This window comes from Thalassophryne amazonica, chromosome 6 (genome assembly GCF_902500255.1).
Source record: "Thalassophryne amazonica chromosome 6, fThaAma1.1, whole genome shotgun sequence".
Taxonomy (NCBI): Eukaryota; Metazoa; Chordata; class Actinopteri; order Batrachoidiformes; family Batrachoididae; genus Thalassophryne; species Thalassophryne amazonica.
In genome coordinates, this window is record NC_047108.1 from 20,581,592 (window position 1) to 20,605,669 (window position 24,078).

Here is a 24,078-nt window from a genome sequence, read left to right on the forward strand (position 1 = left end):
ATCTCTGTCTGTGTGTCTTTGTCTCTCTCTCTGTCCATGTCTGTGTCTGTCTCTGTATGAATTCTCCTTTCAAAGGTTCAGCTTCTTTTCGTCAGTCTGTCATCTTTTTCTTGCTTTGCACACTTTGAGACAGTTACTCACATAAACCCCGCCTCTTTATTGGGGCTGTGGACACACTGGAGCTACACGAGAAAATTCCAAGTGATCAAACGGTCTGCATCACGTCCCGCTGCATTGAGGACAAATCTGCTGACTTGGGACCAGCCGGAAGGACCAGACCACACAGATGGGTTCTGATCCTGACACCAACCTTTGAATCCTAAAGTCCTGTGGCCCTGTGACCTGCTGAGTTTGCCTGAACTGTGTCAATAACAAATCGACAATAATCTGTGTGTCTTTATTCAGACCTGGTTGTTTCTCACAGTGCAGGTATCGGCAGGACGGGTTGCTTCATCGCCAGCAGCATCGGCTGCCAGCAGCTCAGAGAAACCGGGCAGGTGGACATCCTGGAGACGGTCTGCCAGCTCCGCTTGGACAGGTGGGACCACAGCACATCGTCTTGTCTGACTTCCTGACTTCCATGTGGATCCTCAGGAGACTCACATGCTCAATGTTAGAACTTTTCAGGAGCTTTCTTTTGGTTGATAAATGGACCAATGTGGCCCTCGTGGTCACCACAGTCGACCCAGCTTGGTTCTAGAGTTTGATTTTGAACGCTTACATGAGTCGTGCTCCCTGATGAAACTCCAGATGTACATGGAGAAAAGGATGCAGGTTGAACCAGGGACCTTCAGTTTGGGAAGCAAGTGTGCTAATTGTGAGCACCACCGTACTGTCTTATGCTAGCATGCAAAAACTGTTATTCTGGAAGACAAGGCCAGCAGGTTGTGGGTTTGATTGCTCCAAAGACCACTTCCATTCTGTGAGGACAATCCAAACACAAAATGTAAAAACCTTCACCCAGATCAGAGCCACCTGAGGGTGGAGAGCGAGGCGTTCAGAAGTGTGGGACATCAGAGAAATGGATACAACAAAGTAGAGAGATGCAAAAAGAAATGAGAAAGAAAACAAAGTCCACATTCAGGACAACCACTTGTGAGGTCAGAATGGACGTCATTGCAGAGAACCACAACAATGGTTTTACTGGAACAGATCCAGCATGGAACATCTAGGCACAAACACACACCCAGTGGGTTTTTGATTTGCAAACTGTTGGCTTGGTCACTTCATCGGGTAGAGGTCAGGAACACGGGAGATCAGTCCAACCAGTGACTGTCCACAAACACAATACCAAGTGACAAAAACCAGGAACAACAGACAAACCTCAGCAAACCCAGAATGGCAGTGTGGGTCAATAACACAGGTAAACGGCAGGTAATAACATGTGAGAAAGAGCAGAGATGAAGCTCTAGAATCAGGGAAAAAGGAAAGACAGGACAGGTTATAAAAAACGGCAGGGATGTATGAATGATTCTCTACAGATAATCATTATGGAAGAGATGTCAGAGTAAAAGCACAGGATGTCAAACAGACAGGAACCAGAGAACACATCAGAATTCCAGAAACATGACCCATGACACTCAGATACATTCAAATACACTCCGATACAGTAAGATACATTGATATGCAGTTAGATACATTCGGATACACTCAAATACACTCAGATACACTGATATACAGGCAGATGCACTACGATAAAATCAGATACAGTCATATACAGTCAGATACACTCAAATACACTCAGATACACTCCAATACAGCCAGATACACTCATATACAGTTAGATACACTCAAATACACTCAGATACACTCCAATACAGCCAGATACACTCATATACAGTTAGATACACTCAAATACACTCAGATACACTCCAATACAGCCAGATACACTCATATACAGTCAGATACACTCAAATACACTCAGATACACTCCAATACAGCCTGATACACTCATATACAGTTAGATACACTCGGACACATTCAAATACACTCAGATACGCTGATATACAGTCAGATACACTCAGATACACTACGATCCAGTCAGATACACTACAATCCAGTTAGATACACTCATATACAATTAGGTACACCCGAATACACTCAGATACAGTCCAATACAGTTAGATACACTCGGACACAGTCAGATTCATTCAAATACAATCAGACACACTCCGATACACTCATAGACAGACAGATACACGCCGCTCCACTCATAGACAGTAAGATACACTCCGATACAGTCAGATACACTTGGGTAGAGTCAGATACATTCAGATACAGTCACATACACTCAGATACACCCCAATACACTCATATACAGTGAGATACACATAGATACAGTCAGATGGACTGAGATACAGTCAGATGCACTGTGATACGGTCAAATACACTCAGATACAGTCACATTCAGTCAGATAAACTCAGCGACACACAGATACAGTCAGATGCACTCAAATACACTCAGATACAGTCAAACACACTCATATACATTCAGATACAGGCAAACACACTCATATACAGTCAGATACACTCAGAGACACTTAAATACAGCCAGTTACACTCAGAAACAATGAGATACACTCAGAAACACATCAATACACTAATATATAGTCAGATACACTCCGATACACTCATATACATACACATAGATACAGTCAGATGGACTGAGATACAGTTAGATGCACTGCAATACAGTCAAATACACTCAGATACAGTCAAATACACTCGGATGAAGTCAGATACACTCAGATACAGTCAAATACAGTCAGATAAACTCAGATACACACAGAAACACTCAGATACAGTCAGATGTACTCATATACAGTCAGGTACACTCATATACACTCGGATAGAGTCATATTCAGTCAGATATACTCAGGTACAGGCAGATACAGTCAGATAAACTCAGATACAGTCAAACACACTCATATACAGTAAGATACACTTGGATACACTCAGATACAATCAGATAAAGTCAGATACACTCGGATGTAGTCCGACACAGTCAGATATAGGGATGGGTATTGATAAGATTGTGGAGGATGGGGGGTGATGTGCTTGTGGGTGATGTGCTTGTGTTTCTGCACCCTCATCAAGACCTTGGCAGCGCTGTTCTGAACATACTGGAGCTTTTGGATGCTCCTGCCAGGGATCCTGATGAGGAGTGCGTGACAGTAGTCCAACCTGGAGGAGACAAAGGCATCGATTAACTTCTCTGCAGCTGGGAGGGAAAGGGAAGAACGGAGTTTGGAAATATTACAAAGGTGAAAGAAGGATGTTTTGCAGATGTGGGTGACATGGTTGCCTTTGCTTGCCTCTACTGGTGGTTGGCTCTCACTGCGGTATTGTATCACTTCCTGTTCCGGAGCACAGCGGTGTTTTGCTGTATCTGTTAGCTGTTTAATCTGCGCAGTTAGATTGATCTAGTTATCTAGATAACGATTTGTTTCCCAGTGTAATCTTCACGTGCCTTAACTAAAGCACTCCTTCTGCTGAATCACCTCTAAATTATTTACACATTATTCACTTTGCGTGTTTTTAGGAATCCGCTAGCTTAGCGCAGCTACTAGCTCTTAGCCGATTTAGCATGGCGGCTTCTCCTGTCTCTCCCGCACTTTTCTGCTCTGGGTGTGAAATGTTTAGTTATTCCTCGGCCTCCTTTAGCAGTAACGGTACTTGTAATAAGTGTAGCTTATTCATAGCTTTGGAGGCCAGGCTGGGCGAATTGGAGACTCGGCTCCGCACCGTGGAAAATTCTACAGCTAGCCAGGCCCCTGTAGTCGGTGCGGACCAAGGTAGCTTAGCCGCCGTTAGTTCCCCTCTGGCAGATCCCGAGCAGCCGGGAAAGCAGGCCAACTGGGTGACTGTGAGGAGGAAGCGTAGTTCTAAACAGAAGCCCCGTGTACACCGCCAACCCGTTCACATTTCTAACCGTTTTTCCCCACTCGGCGACACACCCGCCGAGGATCAAACTCTGGTTATTGGCGACTCTGTTTTGAGAAATGTGAAGTTAGCGACACCAGCAACCATAGTCAATTGTCTTCCGGGGGCCAGAGCACGCGACATTGAAGGAAATTTGAAACTGCTGGCTAAGGCTAAGCGTAAATGTGGTAAGATTGTAATTCACGTCGGCAGTAATGACACCCAGTTACGCCAATCGGAGGTCACTAAAATTAACATTGAATCGGTGTGTAACTTTGCAAAAACAATGTCGGACTCTGTAGTTTTCTCTGGGACCCTCCCCAATCGGACCGGGAGTGACATGTTTAGCTGCATGTTCTCCTTGAATTGCTGGCTGTCTGAGTGGTGTCCAAAAAATGAGGTGGGCTTCATAGATAATTGGCAAAGCTTCTGGGGAAAACCTGGTCTTGTTAGGAGAGACGGCATCCATCCCACTTTGGATGGAGCAGCTCTCATTTCTAGAAATCTGGCCAATTTTCTTAAATCCTCCAAACCGTGACTATCCAGGGTTGGGACCAGGAAGCAGAGTTGTAGTCTTACACACCTCTCTGCAGCTTCTCTCCCCCTGCCATCCCCTCATTACCCCATCCCCGTAGAGACGGTGTCTGCTCCCAGACCACCAATAACCAGCAAAAATCTATTTAAGCATAAAAATTCAAAAAGAAAAAATAATATAGCACCTTCAACTGCACCACAGACTAAAACAGTTAAATGTGGTCTATTAAACATTAGGTCTCTCTCTTCTAAGTCCCTGTTGGTAAATGATATAATAATTGATCAACATATTGATTTATTCTGCCTTACAGAAACCTGGTTACAGCAGGATGAATATGTTAGTTTAAATGAGTCAACACCCCCGAGTCACACTAACTGTCAGAATGCTCGTAGCACGGGCCGAGGCGGAGGATTAGCAGCTTCTTCGGTTTCTTCCATTCCAGCTTATTAATTAATCAAAAACCCAGACAGAGCTTTAATTCATTTGAAAGCTTGACTCTTAGTCTTGTCCATCCAAATTGGAAGTCCCAAAAACCAGTTTTATTTGTTATTATCTATCATCCACCTGGTCGTTACTGTGAGTTTCTCTGTGAATTTTCAGACCTTTTGTCTGACTTAGTGCTTAGCTCAGATAAGATAATTATAGTGGGCGATTTTAACATCCACACAGATGCTGAGAATGACAGCCTCAACACTGCATTTAATCTATTATTAGACTCTATTGGCTTTGCTCAAAATGTAAATGAGTCCACCCACCACTTTAATCATATCTTAGATCTTGTTCTGACTTATGGTATGGAAATAGAAGACTTAACAGTATTCCCTGAAAACTCCCTTCTGTCTGATCATTTCTTAATAACATTTACATTTACTCTGATGGACTACCCAGCAGTGGGGAATAAGTTTCATTACACTAGAAGTCTTTCAGAAAGCGCTGTAACTAGGTTTAAGGATATGATTCCTTCTTTATGTTCTCTAATGCCATATACCAACACAGTGCAGAGTAGCTACCTAAACTCTGTAAGTGAGATAGAGTATCTCGTCAATAGTTTTACATCCTCATTGAAGACAACTTTGGATGCTGTAGCTCCTCTGAAAAAGAGAGCTTTAAATCAGAAGTGCCTGACTCCATGGTATAACTCACAAACTCGTAGCTTAAAGCAGATAACCCGTAAGTTGGAGAGGAAATGGCGTCTCACTAATTTAGAAGATCTTCACTTAGCCTGGAAAAAGAGTCTGTTGCTCTATAAAAAAGCCCTCCGTAAAGCTAGGACATCTTTCTACTCATCACTAATTGAAGAAAATAAAAACAACCCCAGGTTTCTTTTCAGCACTGTAGCCAGGCTGACAAAGAGTCAGAGCTCTATTGAGCTGAGTATTCCATTAACTTTAACTAGTAATGACTTCATGACTTTCTTTGCTAACAAAATTTTAACTATTAGAGAAAAAATTACTCATAACTATCCCAAAGACGTATCGTTATCTTTGGCTGCTTTCAGTGATGCCGGTATTTGGTTAGACTCTTTCTCTCCGATTGTTCTGTCTGAGTTATTTTCATTAGTTACTTCATCAACATGTCTATTAGACCCCATTCCTACCAGGCTGCTCAAGGAAGCCCTACCATTATTTAATGCTTCGATCTTAAATATGATCAATCTATCTTTGTTAGTTGGCTATGTACCACAGGCTTTTAAGGTGGCAGTAATTAAACCATTACTTAAAAAGCCATCACTTGACCCAGCTATCTTAGCTAATTATAGGCCAATCTCCAACCTTCCTTTTCTCTCAAAAATTCTTGAAAGGGTAGTTGTAAAACAGCTAACTGATCATCTGCAGAGGAATGGTCTATTTGAAGAGTTTCAGTCAGGTTTTAGAATTCATCATAGTACAGAAACAGCATTAGTGAAGGTTACAAATGATCTTCTTATGGCCTCGGACAGTGGACTCATCTCTGTGCTTGTTCTGTTAGACCTCAGTGCTGCTTTTGATACTGTTGACCATAAAATTTTATTACAGAGATTAGAGCATGCCATAGGTATTAAAGGCACTGCGCTGCGGTGGTTTGAATCATATTTGTCTAATAGATTACAATTTGTTCATGTAAATGGGGAATCTTCTTCACAGACTAAAGTTAATTATGGAGTTCCACAAGGTTCTGTGCTAGGACCAATTTTATTCACTTTATACATGCTTCCCTTAGGCAGTATTATTAGACGGTATTGCTTAAATTTTCATTGTTGCGCAGATGATACCCAGCTTTATCTATCCATGAAGTCAGAGGACACACACCAATTAGCAAAACTGCAGGATTGTCTTACAGACATAAAGACATGGATGACCTCTAATTTCCTGCTTTTAAACTCAGATAAAACTGAAGTTATTGTACTTGGCCCCACAAATCTTAGAAACATGGTGTCTAACCAGATCCTTACTCTGGATGGCATTACCCTGACCTCTAGTAATACTGTGAGAAATCTTGGAGTCATTTTTGATCAGGATATGTCATTCAAAGCGCATATTAAACAAATATGTAGGACTGCTTTTTTGCATTTACGCAATATCTCTAAAATTAGAAAGGCCTTGTCTCAGAGTGATGCTGAAAAACTAATTCATGCATTTATTTCCTCTAGGCTGGACTATTGTAATTCATTATTATCAGGTTGTCCTAAAAGTTCCCTAAAAAGCCTTCAGTTAATTCAAAATGCTGCAGCTAGAGTACTAACGGGGACTAGAAGGAGAGAGCATATCTCACCCATATTGGCCTCTCTTCATTGGCTTCCTGTTAATTCTAGAATAGAATTTAAAATTCTTCTTCTTACTTATAAGGTTTTGAATAATCAGGTCCCATCTTATCTTAGGGACCTCGTAGTACCATATCACCCCAATAGAGCGCTTCGCTCTCAGACTGCAGGCTTACTTGTAGTTCCTAGGGTTTGTAAGTGTAGAATGGGAGGCAGAGCCTTCAGCTTTCAGGCTCCTCTCCTGTGGAACCAGCTCCCAATTCAGATCAGGGAGACAGACACCCTCTCTACTTTTAAGATTAGGCTTAAAACTTTCCTTTTTGCTAAAGCTTATAGTTATGGCTGGATCAGGTGACCCTGAACCATCCCTTAGTTATGCTGCTATAGACGTAGACTGCTGGGGGGTTCCCATGATGCACTGTTTCTTTCTCTTTTTGCTCTGTATGCACCACTCTGCATTTAATCATTAGTGATCGATCTCTGCTCCCCTCCACAACATGTCTTTTTCCTGGTTCTCTCCCTCAGCCCCAACCAGTCCCAGCAGAAGACTGCCCCTCCCTGAGCCTGGTTCTGCTGGAGGTTTCTTCCTGTTAAAAGGGAGTTTTTCCTTCCCACTGTAGCCAAGTGCTTGCTCACAGGGGGTCGTTTTGACCGTTGGGGTTTTACATAATTATTGTATGGCCTTGCCTTACAATATAAAGCGCCTTGGGGCAACTGTTTGTTGTGATTTGGCGCTATATAAAAAAAAAATTGATTGAATTGATTGATGGTTGTCAAAAGAAAGGGGGGGGTCAAACTTGACCCCAAGGTTTGTAACACAGGGAGAAAGGGGATTGCTGTAGCCAAAGAGAGAAATGGAGGTGATAGGAGAGAAGTGAAGTTTGTGAGAAGTAACGGTTTAAAGGGCTTCGGTTTTTGAGCCATTCAGTTGCAGGAAGTTGTGACTCATCCATGCCCCTATCTCATCCAGGCAGGAGTTGAGGCGGTTAACAGTGGCAGAGGGGGTAACCTTGAGGTAGATACAGTCAAATACACTCAGATACAGTAAAATACACTGAGATACAGTTAGATTAACTAAGATACAGTCAGATACCTCAGAGACATGAAAATGCAGTCAAATACACTCAGCTACAGATGCACTCAGATGCAGTCATATACAGCAAGATACACTCGGACAGAGTCATATATATTCAGATAAACTCAGATACAGTCAGATACACTCAGAAAGAGTAAGATACAGTCAGACACACTCATAAAACTCATATGCAGTGAGATACACTCAGATAGAGTCAGATACAATTAGACACAGTCAGATACGGTCAGATGCAGTCACATCCACTCATGTACAGTCAGATACACTCACATACACAAAGATACAGTCAGACACACTTGGATGGAGTCGGATACACTCAGATACAGGCAGATATCTCAGAGACACTAAGATGCAGTCAAATAAACTCAGCTACAGATACACTCAGATACAGTCATATACAGTCAGGTATCAATCAATCAATCAATCTTATTTATATAGCGCCAAATCACAACAAACAGTTGCCCCAAGGCACTTTATATTGTAAGGCAAGGCCATACAATAATTACGTAAAAACCCCAATGGTCAAAACGACCCCCTGTGAGCAAGCACTTGGCGACAGTGGGAAGGAAAAACTCCCTTTTAACAGGAAGAAACCTCCAGCAGAACCAGGCTCAGGGAGGGGCAGTCTTCTGCTGGGACTGGTTGGGGCTGAGGGAGAGAACCAGGAAAAAGACATGCTGTGGAGGGGAGCAGAGATCAATCACTAATGATTAAATGCAGAGTGGTGCATTACAGAGCAAAAAGAGAAAGAAACACTCAGTGCATCATGGGAACCCCCCAGCAGTCTAAGTCTATAGCAGCATAACTAAGGGATGGTTCAGGGTCACCCGATCCAGCCCTAACTATAAGCTTTAGCAAAAAGGAAAGTTTTAAGCCTAATCTTAAAAGTAGAGAGGGTGTCTGTCTCCCTGATCCGAATTGGGAGCTGGTTCCACAGGAGAGGAGCCTGAAAGCTGAAGGCTCTGCCTCCCATTCTACTCTTACAAACCCTAGGAACTACAAGTAAGCCTGCAGTCTGAGAGCGAAGCGCTCTATTGGGGTGATATGGTACTATGAGGTCCCTAAGATAAGATGGGACCTGATTATTCAAAACCTTATAAGTAAGAAGAAGAATTTTAAATTCTATTCTAGAATTAACAGGAAGCCAATGAAGAGAGGCCAATATGGGTGAGATATGCTCTCTCCTTCTAGTCCCCATCAGTACTCTAGCTGCAGCATTTTGAATTAACTGAAGGCTTTTCAGGGAACTTTTAGGACAACCTGATAATAATTAATTACAATAGTCCAGCCTAGAGGAAATAAATGCATGAATTAGTTTTTCAGCATCACTCTGAGACAAGACCTTTCTAATTTTAGAGATATTGCGTAAATGCAAAAAAGCAGTCTTACATATTTGTTTAATATGCGCTTTGAATGACATATCCTGATCAAGAATGACTCCAAGATTTCTCACAGTATTACTAGAGGTCAGGGTAATGCCATCCAGAGTAAGGATCTGGTTAGACACCATGTTTCTAAGATTTGTGGGGCCAAGTACAATAACTTCAGTTTTATCTGAGTTTAAAAGCCGGAAATTAGAGGTCATCCATGTCCTTATGTCTGTAAGACAATCCTGCAGTTTAGCTAATTGGTGTGTGTCCTCTGGCTTCATGGATAGATAAAGCTGGGTATCATCTGCGTAACAATGAAAATTTAAGCAATGCCGTCTAATAATACTGCCTAAGGGAAGCATGTATAAAGTGAATAAAATTGCTCCTAGCACAGAACCTTGTGGAACTCCATAATTAACCTTAGTCTGTGAAGAAGATTCCCCATTTACATGAACAAATTGTAATCTATTAGATAAATATGATTCAAACCACCGCAGCGCAGTGCCTTTAATACCTATGGCATGCTCTAATCTCTGTAATAAAGGTACACTCAGATATACTCATATACAGTCAGATACACTTGGATAGAGTCATATACAGTCAGATACACTCAGATACAGGCAGATACAGTCGGATAGAGTCAGATACACTCGGATATTGTCAAACACACTCATATACCATACACTCAGATACACTCATATACAGTCAGATATACTCAGATGTTCTCAGATACAGGCAGATGCACTCAGATACAGTAAAATACACAGAGATACACTCATATACATCAAGACACACTCGGATAGAGTCATATATATTCAGATAAACTCAGATACAGTGAAACACATTTTTTTGAAACATATTGCAGGCATCCATTTCAAAATGACCAAATATTTGCACAAAAACAAAAAAGTCTATCAGATTGAACATTAAATATTTAAATATCTAAATATCTGTCTTTGTGGTGTATTCAATTGAATATAGGTTGAAAAGGATTTGAAAATTGTATTCTGTTTTTATTTACATTTTACACAGCGTCCCAACTTCATTGGAATTGGGGTTGTATACAGTCAGATACACTTGGATAGAGTTAGATACATACAGATACAGCCATACAAAGTAAGATACACTCAGATACAGTCAGATACACACAAATACAGTCAGATGCACTGAGATACACTCAGATACAGTCACATACACTAAGATACAGTTACACACAGTCAAATAGAGTCAGATATAGTCAGATACACTCCGATACACTCAGATACATACAGAAACAGTCAGATGCACTCAGATACCGTCAGATATACTCAGAGACAGTCAAACACACTCATATACACTACGATACAACACAGATACAGTCAGATACCTCAGAGAAACAGTCAGATGCACTCAGATGCAATCAGAAACACTCAGATACAATAATATACACTCAGATACGTGAGCATACAGTCAGATACACTCCAGTACACTCATATGCAGTCAGATACAGTCAGACATACTCAAATACACTCTGACACCATCAGATACAGTCATATTCAGTCGGATACACTCAGATAAAGTTAGATACAGTCATATACGCTCAGACACACTCATATACAGTCAGACACACGAATACAGTCAGATGGACTGAGATACAGTCAGATGCACTGCGATACAGTCAAATACACTCAGATACACGCCGATACACTCATATACACTGATACACTCATATACAGTCAGATGGTCTGAGATACAGTTAGATACACTGCGACACAGTCAAATACACTCAGATACACGCCGATACACTCATATACACTGATACACTCATATACAGTCAGATGGTCTGAGATACAGTTAGATACACTGCGACACAGTCAAATACACTCCGATAGTCAAATACACTGAGATACAGTTAGATACACTCAGATACATACAGCTACATTCAGATACACTTGGATAAAGTCAGATACACTCAGATGCAATCAGAAACACTCAGATATAGTCATATACAGTCAGATACACTCGGATACAGTCAGATACACTCAAATCCAGTCAGATACAAATATACACTCATAAACAGCCAGATACACTTGGATAGAGGCGGATACACACACTTATACAAGATCTATTAGACAATAAACCGACCCTTTTATTATTTTTTTTTAACTATATGGATTTGAATGACGTGCGATTCCACCAATCATGCTTGAACCCTCGTGCGCATGCGTGAGTTTTTTCACACGTGTCAGTGACGTCATTTCCCTGTAGGCAGGCCTTGAGTGAGATGTGGTCCCGCCCTCTCGGCTGAATTCCTTTGTTTCACACGCTGCTCCAGACGGCGCGCGTTGCTTTATCAAAAATTTTTCTGGACCTGTGAGGAATATCCGAGTGGATACTATTCAAGAAATTAAGCTGGTTTTCGGTGAAAAGTTTAACGGCTGATGAGAGATTATGGGGTGTTTCTGTCGGTGTAAGGACTTCCCACAGAGCGGGACGTCCTGCAGCGCTTCCAGGCGCCGTCGTCGGCCTGTTTCGACCTGAAAACATCCTAATTTAAGGCTTAATTCACCCAGGACGTCGTGAGAGAACAGAGAAGATTCAGAAGAGGCCGGCATGAGAACTTTATGCGGACATTCCACTGTTTAAGGACATTTTTTAATGAAAGACGTGCGCGCAAATTCGCCGAGTCGTTTCCGTGATGACTCGCCGAATCTGTGTGCGCCGCGACAGGAAAAACACCTCTGTGTTGAAAACCATTTGTAAAATTCAGGCAGCTTTTGATGGCTTTCAACAAGTGAGTAACTGAGAAATTGTTTAACAGCTTGGGCATGTTCCAACTTGCCCGTTAAGGTTTCCAACACGGAGGTGTTTTTCCTGTCGCGACCCCCGCGGTCGGGTCCGGCCTGACATGCGACTCTGCCCGCACGTTCTTTCATTACAAAATGTCCGTTAACAATGGAATGTCCGAATAAACTCCTCATGCCGACTTCTTCTGAAAGTTCTCTGTTCTCTGACGACTTCCTGGGTCAACAGAGCCTGAAATGTGGAAGTTTTCTGTTATGTGTCGACGCGGGTTGAGGAGCGGACCTGCGTCTGACAGAACCCAGCGCTACAAATAACCAGAAAAGCGGTTCCAAAAACAATATATTTATTACACCCGCTGTGCATAAAAAGTGTAAAAACAAAAATAGCGTCCCTCTGGTGGAGTGACTGTTGGCACGCTCTCCAGCGCCCGCAAGGATCAAAGTCCGGCACTCCTGGACCCACTACCACCGCCAAACACCCCCCAGGTGGACACAACAAACTGACTCTCTGTGAAGCAAAGAAGAGGTGAGGTAAGTCAGCAGTTACAACAATATCTTTCAAAAGACACACGCTATCAGCAACACATTCAGGTCTGTATCTTTTTTAACTTTATGCAAATGAGCAGCTTCTCATAACAGGTGGAGGATCACTTATCCGCACGCCACAGCAGTGAGAAGCAAGCTGCACAATTCTCATCACAATTCAAGTATACTGTGTAACAAAACACCAAGTTACTATCAACAATTAGTCAAACACTTAATTACCTTTAATGTGTGCTGAAGCATGTGTCCTCACCCTTCCTTGCTTCACGGGCTCGATGTGTCAAACACAGGCGCGGTCCTCAGCGTCTCACAAACGAACATCACAAGGTCGAGTTCCCGGCAGTTCTGCTTGAATCACACATGACTTAAATGCAGAACGCCATCCAATTATCTGCTTCACCTGAAAGTCTTTAAGGTTGCATGTGAGCACCCGTCACAGGTGCTACACATGATGTTGATGAGGGTGAGGACTCTTCAGCCAGCACCTTCTCCACAGACAAATCAGTTTCCATGCCACCTGAAGAGCAAAGAAAAGAAAAGAACACCAAAATATCCAGCCACACCCCCCAACACACAACAGTTTTCAACTTGAAACGGCGAGACGCTGCTGCCTCGAAGCGCAGATCGCCGTCAGGCGCCGTGGGCCGTCCTTACGGCGACACTACCAGACCAAAATCTCTCATCAGCCGTTAAAATTTTTACAGAAAACCAGCTGAATTTATCGAATGGTGTCCACTCAGTTGTGCCTTACAGTTTTGAAAAAATTTTGATCAAACAAAGCAGCAGTCTCTGAGCCATTCCTAAACAATGAAAAAACGACGAGAGGGTGGGCCACTCCTCACTCAAAGACTGCCCACAGGCGAATGACGTAACCGACAGGCGTGTAAAAACTCTCGCATGCCCACGAGGGTTCAAGCATGTCTGATGTAACCACACGTGATTCAAATCCATATGGTTTTTGAAAAAAATAATAAGGTCGGATACTTTTCTAATAGACCTCGTATACAGTTAGATACACTCGGATAGAGTCAGATACACTCGGACACAGACAGATACACTCAGACACAGTCATATTAAGTCAGATACACTCGGGTACAGTCATGTACACCCAGATACACATATGCACTCATACTCGTATACAATCAGATACACTTGGATATAGCCATACATAGTAGGATACACAGACACAGTCTACATTGCCCTCACTGTCTCCAATGCACTTGCCGAGTCTGCAGGCTCGGTAAGCGTGACTTCTTGCGGAAAAATCCGCTGTGCTGCATCGTCTCAGTAACCGCAGCCTCAGAGCTCCGTGGCCACTGAGAGAGGTTTGCATCTTTTTAATGACTTGGATTCTTTGTGGGTCCCGTATCCGTACCCCACAACTGTAACACCAGAGGCAGTGAGCAAAGAGAGAGCATGCACATTGCGCATTATGCTTGAACCCTCGTGGGCATGCGAGGGTTTTTACACGCCTGTCGGTTACGTCATTCGCCTGTGGGCAGTCTTTGAGTGAGGAGTTGCCCACCCTCTCGTCGATTTTTTCATTGTTTAGGAATGGCTCAGAGACTGCTGCTTTGTTTGATCAAAATTTTTTCAAAACTGTACGGCACAACTGAGTGGACACCATTCGATAAATTCAGCTGGTTTTCGGTAAAAATTTTGACGCAGTAAGTCGTCAGAGAACAGAGAACTTTCAGAAGAAGTCGGCATGAGGAGTTTATTCGGACATTCCATTGTTAACGGACATTTTGTAATGAAAGAACGTGCGGGCAGAGTCGCATGTTGGGCTGGACCTGACCGCGGGGGGTCGCGACAGGAAAAACACCTCCATTGGAAACCTTAACGGGCAAGTTGGAACATGCCCAAGCTGTTAAACAATTTCTCAGTTACTCACTTGTTGAAAGCCATCAAAAGCCACCTGAATTTTACAAATGGTTTTCAACACGGAGGTGTTTTTCCTGTCGTGGCGCACACAGATTCGCCGAGTCATCACGGAAACGACTCGGCGAATTTGTGCGCACATCTTTCATTAAAAAATGTCCTTAAACAGTGGAATGTCCACATAAAGTCCTCATGCCGGCATCTTCTGAATCTTCTCTGTTCTCTCACGACGTCCTGGGTGAATTAAGCCTTAAATTAGGATGTTTTCAGGTCAAAACAGGCCGACGACGGCGCCTGGAAGCTCTGCACGACGTCCCGCTCCGTGGGAAGTCCTTACACCGACAGAAACACCCCATAATCTCTCATCAGCCGTTAAACTTTTCACTGAAAACCAGCTTAATTTCTCGAATAGTGTCCACTCAGATATTCCTCACAGGTCCAGAAAAATTTTTGATAAAGCAACGCGCGCCGCCTGGAGCAGCGTGTGAAACAAAGGAATTCAGCCGAGAGGGCGGGAACACATCTCACTCAAGGCCTGCCTACAGAGAAATGACGTCACCGACACGCGTGAAAAAACTCATGCATGCGCACGAGGGTTCAAGCATGATTGGTGTAATCGCACGTCATTCAAATCCATATAGTTTTTGAAAAAATAAAAAGGTCGGTTTATTATCTAATAGACCTCGTATAAACTTCTCACCCAGAAGAAAAAAGAGCGCCAACAACTACCCATAACTGTGTTCTTCACTCAGAAAAAGACACCTGCACCGAGGTGTCACTCAGTGGAAAAAGACGCTACAGCGGAGCGGCGCCAGGATGAAGAGGCGTGGTCAGAGGAACTGTGAAATACTGGCGAGTCACTATTAATAATTTCTTATGTGTCCAACCTCGCAGGTTGATTGTTATAATTAAATTTGTTAGTTCTAAAAGCCATCATAATTATTTATAGGAAAACGTTCTATTTTTATTTCTCAAAAAAATGTTTGGGCCTGAAAACAGGTTTTGATCTTTGGTTTCATTCTATAATACTGGACTTATTTTTCTACTAAAGCCCAGGTTACACATAGACGGTTTTGTCGGTGGGCAGTACATAGACTGAAGTTCGCGGTAGTTCCGGCTGTTTTCATGGTGGAAAGGGGCGGAGCATTTCGCCGGCGTTTTGAGCGCCGTACTAGCCGCAAATACACGGATAAAACGGCGCTAAATCCGCCGAATAAAGCGGAGTTTTGACGCCGTAGCATCCGGCACACGTCAGGCAACGGGGGTTAATACCCAGTTCTATCCTTTACAATCGCAGGTTAAGACGCGCGTGAGAACGGTGGTGTTCTGCTGCTGCCGATAATGCCCTGTGTACCGCTGGATTTATCCAGGCAAATCCTGCGTTACTCCAGGAACTTTTGCATATAGGCATCGCCCCCAGAGTATAATAGGCTGAAGCAGCTGTCAGTGCAGGGTGAGGGAGTGACAGGGAGCTCATCTCTCAGCCTTTTTTTTTCTCTCCTTTTCCCCTCCTCAATGTGTTGTTCCGTCTCCACCACAGGGCTACCCTCTGCTTCTGAACTAGACCTTTTGGTAAGTCCTTGCCGCTGCTGATTTTATTTTAGGAGGCATACTGGAGCTTCTCTGCAAAAATATCTGGAGCTGGCTGCGAGTGAGAGACCTGCATGCAGCGCGCTAGCGTTTTTATACTGGCCGCCGCCTATCGGCCGTTTGGAACACCATTAACCAGGAGGTGGCGTTTAGAACAGCGTACTGTCCGCTAGCGCCGCCGTTTTGTCTGCCTCTGTCGCCGGTTAAAACGCCTTTGAGGACGCCGATGTGGGCTCTATCGCCGTTTTACACGCCGTTGGTTAGGGATACAATGCCGGCCACCAATTACGGCGGTGTAAACTGCGGCACTACAGGAAGGGGCGGGATGACACGGCGATTAAAAAGTATCAAACGCCGTTGTTCGCGTTGTCTCCGTCATCAGGCCACTTCTCCGGGAGCTCTCCCGGAATTATTCGACATGTTGAATAATTTTTTCAACGATTCCCAGTGAAGCCAGAACCAAACCACGCCCCTGTGAGCCGGCGTTAACTACGGCGTTTGATCACTAAAACGGCCCAGAGGGGGCAAAATCTCTGCCGGGACGCTTCCGGGAGAGATTACCATCTATGTGTAAACGGGGCTTAAGGTTTGAACTTTGAGTGTTTACACAGGACAGAAAAGTGAGAAAATGTTAATGCCTGTTTGAGAAAAGTGTATAGTGTGTAGTGAGGGGTTTTACAGCCTTAAAACATCTACGAGGTCTGTTAGAAAAGTATCCGACCTTATTATTTTTTTCAAAAACCATATGGATTTGAATCACGCGTGATTACATCAGACATGCTTGAACCCTCGTGGGCATGCGAGAGTTTTTTCACGCCTGTCGGTTACGTCATTCACCTGTGGGCAGTCTTTGAGTGAGGAGTGGCCCACCCTCTCGTCGATTTTTTCATTGTTTAGGAATGGCTCAGAGACTGCTGCTTTGTTTGATCAAAATTTTTTCAAAAAGTGTAAGGCACAACTGAGTGGACACCATTTGATAAATTCAGCGGGTTTTCGGTAAAAGTTTTAACGGCTGATGAGAGATTTTGGTCTGTAGTGTCGCTTTAAGGACGGCCCATGGCGCCTGACGAGGAGCTGCGCTTCGAGGCGGCAGCGTCTCACCGTTTCAAGTTGAAAACTTCCACATTTCAGGCTCTGTTGACCCAGTAAGTCGTCAGAGAACAGAGAACTTTTAGAAGAAGTCGGCATGAGGAGTTTATTCGGACATTCCATTGTTAACGGACATTTTGTAATGAAAGAACGTGCGGGCAGAGTCGCATGTCGGCCGGACCCGACCGCGGGGGGTCGTGACAGGAAAAACACCTCCGTTGGAAACCTTAACGGGCAAGTTGGAACATGCCCAAGCTGTTAAACAATTTCTCAGTTACTCACTTGTTGAAAGCCATCAAAAGCCGCCTGAATTTTACAAATGGTTTTCAACACGGTGTTTTTCCTGTCGCGGCGCACACAGATTCGCCGAGTCGTCACGGAATGACTGCGAATTTGCGCGCACGTCTTTCATTACAAAATGTCCTTAAACAGTGGAATGTCCGCATAAAGTCCTCATGCCGGTCTCTTCTGAATCTTCTCTGTTCTCTCACGACGTCCTGGGTGAATTAAGCCTTAAATTAGGATGTTTTCAGGTCGAAACAGGCCGACGACGGCGCCTGGAAGCACTGCAGGACGTCCCGCTCCATGGGAAGTCCTTACAGTGACAGAAACACCCCATAATCTCTCATCAGCCGTTAAACTTTTCACCGAAAACCAGCTAAATTTCTCGAATAGTGTCCACTCGGATATTCCTCACAGGTCCAGAAAAGATTTTGATAAAGCAACGCGCGCCGTCTCGAGCAGCGTGTGAAACAAAGGAATTCAGCCGAGAGGGCTGGACCACATCTCACTCAAGGCCTGCCCACAGGGAAATGACGTCACCGACACACGTGAAAAAAAACTCACGCATGTGCACGAGGGTTCAAGCATGATTGGTGTAATCGCACGTCATTCAAATCCATATAGTTAAAAAAAAATAAAAGTGTCGGTTTCTTATCTAATAGACCTCGTATAATAATTGTAAAAACTAACGCTGACTACTTTGCGGATTTTGCCTATTGCGGGTTATTTTTAGAACGTAACTCCCGTGATAAACGAGGGACCACTGTACACTCATATTGGCAGATACAGTCAGATACACTCAGATGCAATCAGATACACTCACATACAGTCATATACACTCAGATACACTCATATGCAGTCAGACACACTCAGATACAGTCAGATACACTGTGATGCCATCACATGCAATCACATACAGCTACATACAAGAGGATACACTTACATTCACTCTGATACAGTCAGATACACTTAGATACAGTCAAATACAGTGAGATACAGTTTGATACACTCAGATACATACAGATACAGTCAGATGCATTCGAATAAAGTCAGATACACTCTGATACAGTCAGAAACACTCAGATACAGTCAAATATTGGTCTGAGCTGCACAATGGAGAACTGTGTCCTGTACGTCCTGACCAACCAACCACAGACTGTAAGGATCCACAACACCATCTCCTCTTCTATCACCCTCATGACTGACTAGTTTTTAGGAGGTTTTATAAAAATAACCGGGACCTGAGTACTAATTTTGTACATTAACATGTACAGTGAGGAAAATAAGTATTTGAACACCCTGCGATTTTGCAATTAATACTGGTAAAGAGTGCAGAATAAGAGGGCTTCTTAAAGAAAAATTAACAGGTCTGTGAGAGCCAGAATTCTTGCTGGTTGGTAGGGGGTCAAATACTTATTTGCAGCAGTAACATACAAATAAATTATTTTAAAAAATCATACATTGTGATTTCCGGATTTTTTTTTTTTTTTTTTTTTTTTTTAGATTATGTCTCTCACAGTGGACATGCACCTAAGATGAAAATTTCAGACCCTCCATGATTTCTAAGTGAGAGAACTTGCAAAATCGCAGGGTGTTCAAATACTTGTTTTCCTCACTGCAAATGTGAGTTGGTACGACAAATAAAGTTCCTTGAAGCCTTGAAATACACTGATATACAGTTAGATACACCCAGATACAGTCAGATACACTCTGATACACACCGAAACAGTCAGGTGCACTGAGATACAGTCAGATTCAGCCAAACACACACAGATACAGTCAGATATTCCACTGTTAAAGGAGATTTTTTTTAATGAAAGACGTGCAGGCAGATTGCAGCGTTGGCTCGCAGCCGCTGCGACGCTCCGTCACAGGAAAAACACCTCTGTTGGAAGCCTTAAGGACAAGTTGGAACTTGTCCAGCTGTTAAACAATTTCTCATATACTCACTCCACTGAAAGCCATCAAAAGCCGCCTGGATTTTACAAATGGTTATCAACACGGAGGTGTTTTTCCTGTGCCGCCGCACCGCGCCGGCTGCGTCCCGACGCACGGACCCGTCCGCACGTCTTTCATTAAAAAAACTCTCCTTTAACAGTGGAATATCCAGATAAAATGCTGAAACCGACTTCTTCTGAAACTTCTCTGTTCTCTCACGACGTCCTGGATCAATAGAGCCTGAAATGTGGAGGTTTTCAGCTTGAAACAGGCTGACGACGGTGCCTGAGAGCGCTGCACGACGTCTCGCTCCGTGGGAAGTCCTTAAAGCGACAGTATCACCTCAAAATCTCTCATCAGCCGTTAAAATTTTCACCGAAAACCAGCTTAATTTTTCGAACCGTGTCCACTTCGATGTGTCTCACAGGTTTAGAAAAAATTTTGATCAAACAAAGCGCCAGTCTCTCAGCAACTTCTCAGACAAAGGAATTCCGACAAGGGGCTGGACGACTCCTCCCACAAGGAGTGCTCACAGGCGAATGACGTCACCGACAGGCGTGGAAAAACTCACGCATGCGCACGAGGGTTCAAGCATGTCTGACGTAAAAACATATGAATGAAATCCATATAGTTTTTGAAAAAAATAAAAAGGACCTATACTTTATTGACAGCCCTCGTACTCAGATATAGTCAAAAACACTCATATACAGTCGTATACACACAGATACACTCAGACACAGTCAAATACACTGAGATACAGTAAGATACTCTCAGATATAGTCAGATACCTCAGAGACACTAAGATGCAGTCAAATACACTCATACAAATACACTACAGATACACTGATACAGGCAGACAGTCTCAGATAGAGTCAGATACAGTAAAACACACTCATTTTCCAGTCACATACAGTCAGACACACTCAGATGCACAGAGATACAGTCAGATACACTCGGATATAGTCAAATACAGTTAGATACACTCACACACAGAGGGATGCACTCAGATACAGTCAGATACAATCAGATACACTCAGATACAGTCAGCTTTATTTTGTTTTTGTTTTATTTAATGGAAACATCAAAGACTGTCAAGAAACATTAGCATGAGCAGTTTAAACTTAGCTGTGCTAAAACATGCTGTTGATGTCTTCCTGTGCAGGGGAGGTATGATCCAGACCACTGAGCAGTACCAGTTCCTGTATGCAATGCTGGCTGAGTACAGCACCCACCTACCGCGTACACAGGTACCAACGAATACCACAAGCAAGGTTTAACCCTGACCCAGCACACGAGCGAGGTTTAACCCTGACCCAGCCCACAAGTGAGGTTTAACGCTGACCCAGACCACAAGTGAGGTTTAACGCTGACCCAGACCACAAGTAAGGTTTAACGCTGACCCAGCCCACGAGTGAGGTTTAGCCCTGAACCCAACCTACGAGCGAGGTTTAACCCTGACCCAGCCCACGAGTGAGGTTTTACGCTGACCCAGACCGAAAGCCAAGTTAAACCCTGACCCAGCCCACGAGTGAGGTTTAGCCATGAACCCAACCCAGGAGGGAGGTTTAACCCTGACCCAGCCTGGGAGTGAGGTTTCATCCTGACCCAGCCCACGAGTGAGGTTTAACGCTGACCCAGACCGAAAGCCAAGTTAAACCCTGACCCAGCCCACAAGTGAGGTTAAACCCTGTCCCAACCCACAAGTGAGGTTTAACGCTGACCTAGCCCACAAATGAGGTTTAGCCCTGAACCTAACCCACAAGCAAGCTTTAACCCTGACCCACCCTACGAGTGAGGTTTAACCCTGACCGAACACACGAGTGAGGTTTAACGCTGACCCACCCTACGAGTGAGGTTTAACGCTGACCCAGACCAAGAGCCAAGTTAAACCCTGAACCCAACCCACAAGGGAGGTTTCACCCTGACCCAGCCCGTCAGTGAGCTTTAACCCTGAATCTAACCCACGAGTGAGGTTTAACTCTGACCAAGCCTGCGAGTGAGGTTTAACCCTAAATCCAACCCATGAGTGAGGTTAAACCCTGACCCAGCCCGCGAGTGAGGTTTAACCCAGACCCAGCCCACGAGCAAGGTTTCACCCTGACGCAGCCTGCGAGTGAGGTTTAACCCTGACCCAGCCCACGAGTGAGGTTTAATTCTGATGCAGCCCACGAGTGACGTTTAACTCTGACCCAGCCCACAAGTGAGGTTTAATGCTGACCTAGCCCACGAATGAGGTTTAGCCCTCAATCCAACCCACGAGCAAGCTTTAACCCTGACCCAGCCTACGAGTGAGGTTTAACCCTGACCCAGCCTGGGAGTGAGGTTTCACCCTGTCCCAGCCCACGAGTGAAGTTAAACCCTGACCCAGACCATGAGTGAGGTTTAACCCTGACCCAACCCACGAGAGAGGTTTAACTCTGACCACTCAAAACAGAATTAAATATATACATGAAAAATCAAAGATACTCCTTAAAAAAATACCTGAGAGAAAAGTGATCAAATTGAAAAAGAATCAGTGACCTCAGTGATGTCTGATGATGATGTCACTGAGTGCACAGGAAGTGAGTGTTGTCAAAATAAAAGTCTAGGTGGTGTCTCTGAGATAGATGGAATCATTAAATTAAGACTGTCAGCCTGCAGTACACACTAATGTACAGTGCCCTCCAAAACTATTGGAACACTTTTTTTATTACACACATTTTGATTTGAAAAAAAAAAAAATCTAAAATGATATTTGCTAAACTCAAACTGAAAGCAAATCGCTACAACTTGATATTGTTAATAAATACCTTATAAATACATATCTTAAATAATATTATTGATTTCAGATTCTCTAAACCCATGTTAATACATTGTTGTATTTCTGCTGGGGCTATGTGAGGTTAAGAGCGATGACAGTCAGCAAGTTTACACTCAATATGTTCTTGATATCTGCACAGTAATTCATTGTACTCCTGTTAAGATATTTGTCTGCACCAAAAGTATATCTTATAAAAGCTAAGCGTCTTTCATTATCTTATCATGTGAAAAGATGTAACAACAGCAGCAGTGGTTCCATTAACACAAGGTCCTGTTCTTACGTCTTTAAAGTTTGACCTAGTTAGACACATGGCCTAAACATGATGTGGCAGTTTTTGATCACGTAAGCACACACATAGGAGGATCACTTCTTTATCAATGATGTCAGGGGATGTCTATAAAACCTCACTCTAAACTGTGTTCGGGGTCTCTTTCCTGAACGAGCTTCTGTGTGACCTCGGGACGGTGAGATCTGATATGATTAACTCCACATGAAATGTGTTTAAACTGTCGTTTTTGTAACAGAGTCTCATTGATTGAGGACAGACCCAAAGAACTCAGGGTCTAACAATATTAAATAATTACAAATATTAAAACCAAGGTGATGGGTTGCATCAGTAATGGGTCCCTTTGGTATAATACCTGTAAATAATCAGTTTTATTGCCAGTTTTCTTCAGACAAGTCAGGGGATGGAGACATGAATATTTCCAAGTCACTGAATATGTCTTGAATTTTATTTACATCAGTTATGAAGAAATACTAACAGTATGGTAAATCTGTGTAGAGTATACAGTAATTTGTTTCTGAAATGGCATAAACAAATTAAAACGTGTGAAACACCAAGTGTTCCAATACTTTTGGACTGAACTGATTTACATCTTTAATAAGCTGTGTCTTACTCTGAATTTTTATAAAACCTTTGTTGCCGATGTGGCGACAGAAAGTTCATTTTATTTTAATGTTTTTATCTTGTGTTTTGACAGGAGCAGGTGAACCCAGATGAGCCCCGAGGCTCTGTCCAGCTCTGCCTTCAGCTCCAGAACCTGAAGGTTGAAAACAGGCCAAATCCAAGGAATGGAGACTGTCCAGAATCAGGAGAACCTTCAGCTATTCTTCTGCCACAAACAGAACATCAACAGAACCACTAAAGTTCACAAAAAACTGATGGAACCTTACAAGAACTGGATTGAGATGTAGAGTAAAACACAAAAGATGCTAGAACTTTACGTTCTTGGACCTGAAGAACGGATCCATCTGTAGGTCCAATAAAGATTCATTGTGATGGTTCTGTCTCATCAGTCAGATTTTTGTGTCTCTGTGCACGTCCTGAAGTCCTTTCCCCTCTGGACTTTTGTGTTTTTATTTATACAGAGTTGTGCTCAGAAGTTTACTTCCCCTGACACAATTTTTGTTTTTTGGCCATTTTTCAGAGAATATGAATGATGAATGATTTGTCCCTCATGGTTAGCAGTTAGGTGAAGCCATTTTTTTTTGTCAAATAACTGTGTTTCCT

General features: G+C 43.3%; 1 protein-coding gene across 1 annotated transcript in view; it reads left to right on the forward strand.

Moving 5' to 3' along the window:
* Positions 1-23,850, forward strand: part of LOC117511941 (tyrosine-protein phosphatase non-receptor type 7-like) — a 174,683-nt gene extending 150,833 nt beyond the window's left edge. The window contains exons 9-11 of the mRNA XM_034171878.1: positions 425-538; positions 20,928-21,012; positions 23,549-23,850. Coding sequence (XP_034027769.1) covers positions 425-538; positions 20,928-21,012; positions 23,549-23,713 — 364 coding nt within the window. The 3' untranslated portion in view covers positions 23,714-23,850. The remainder of the gene's footprint in view (positions 1-424; positions 539-20,927; positions 21,013-23,548) is intronic.
* The last annotated feature ends 228 nt before the right edge of the window (positions 23,851-24,078 follow it).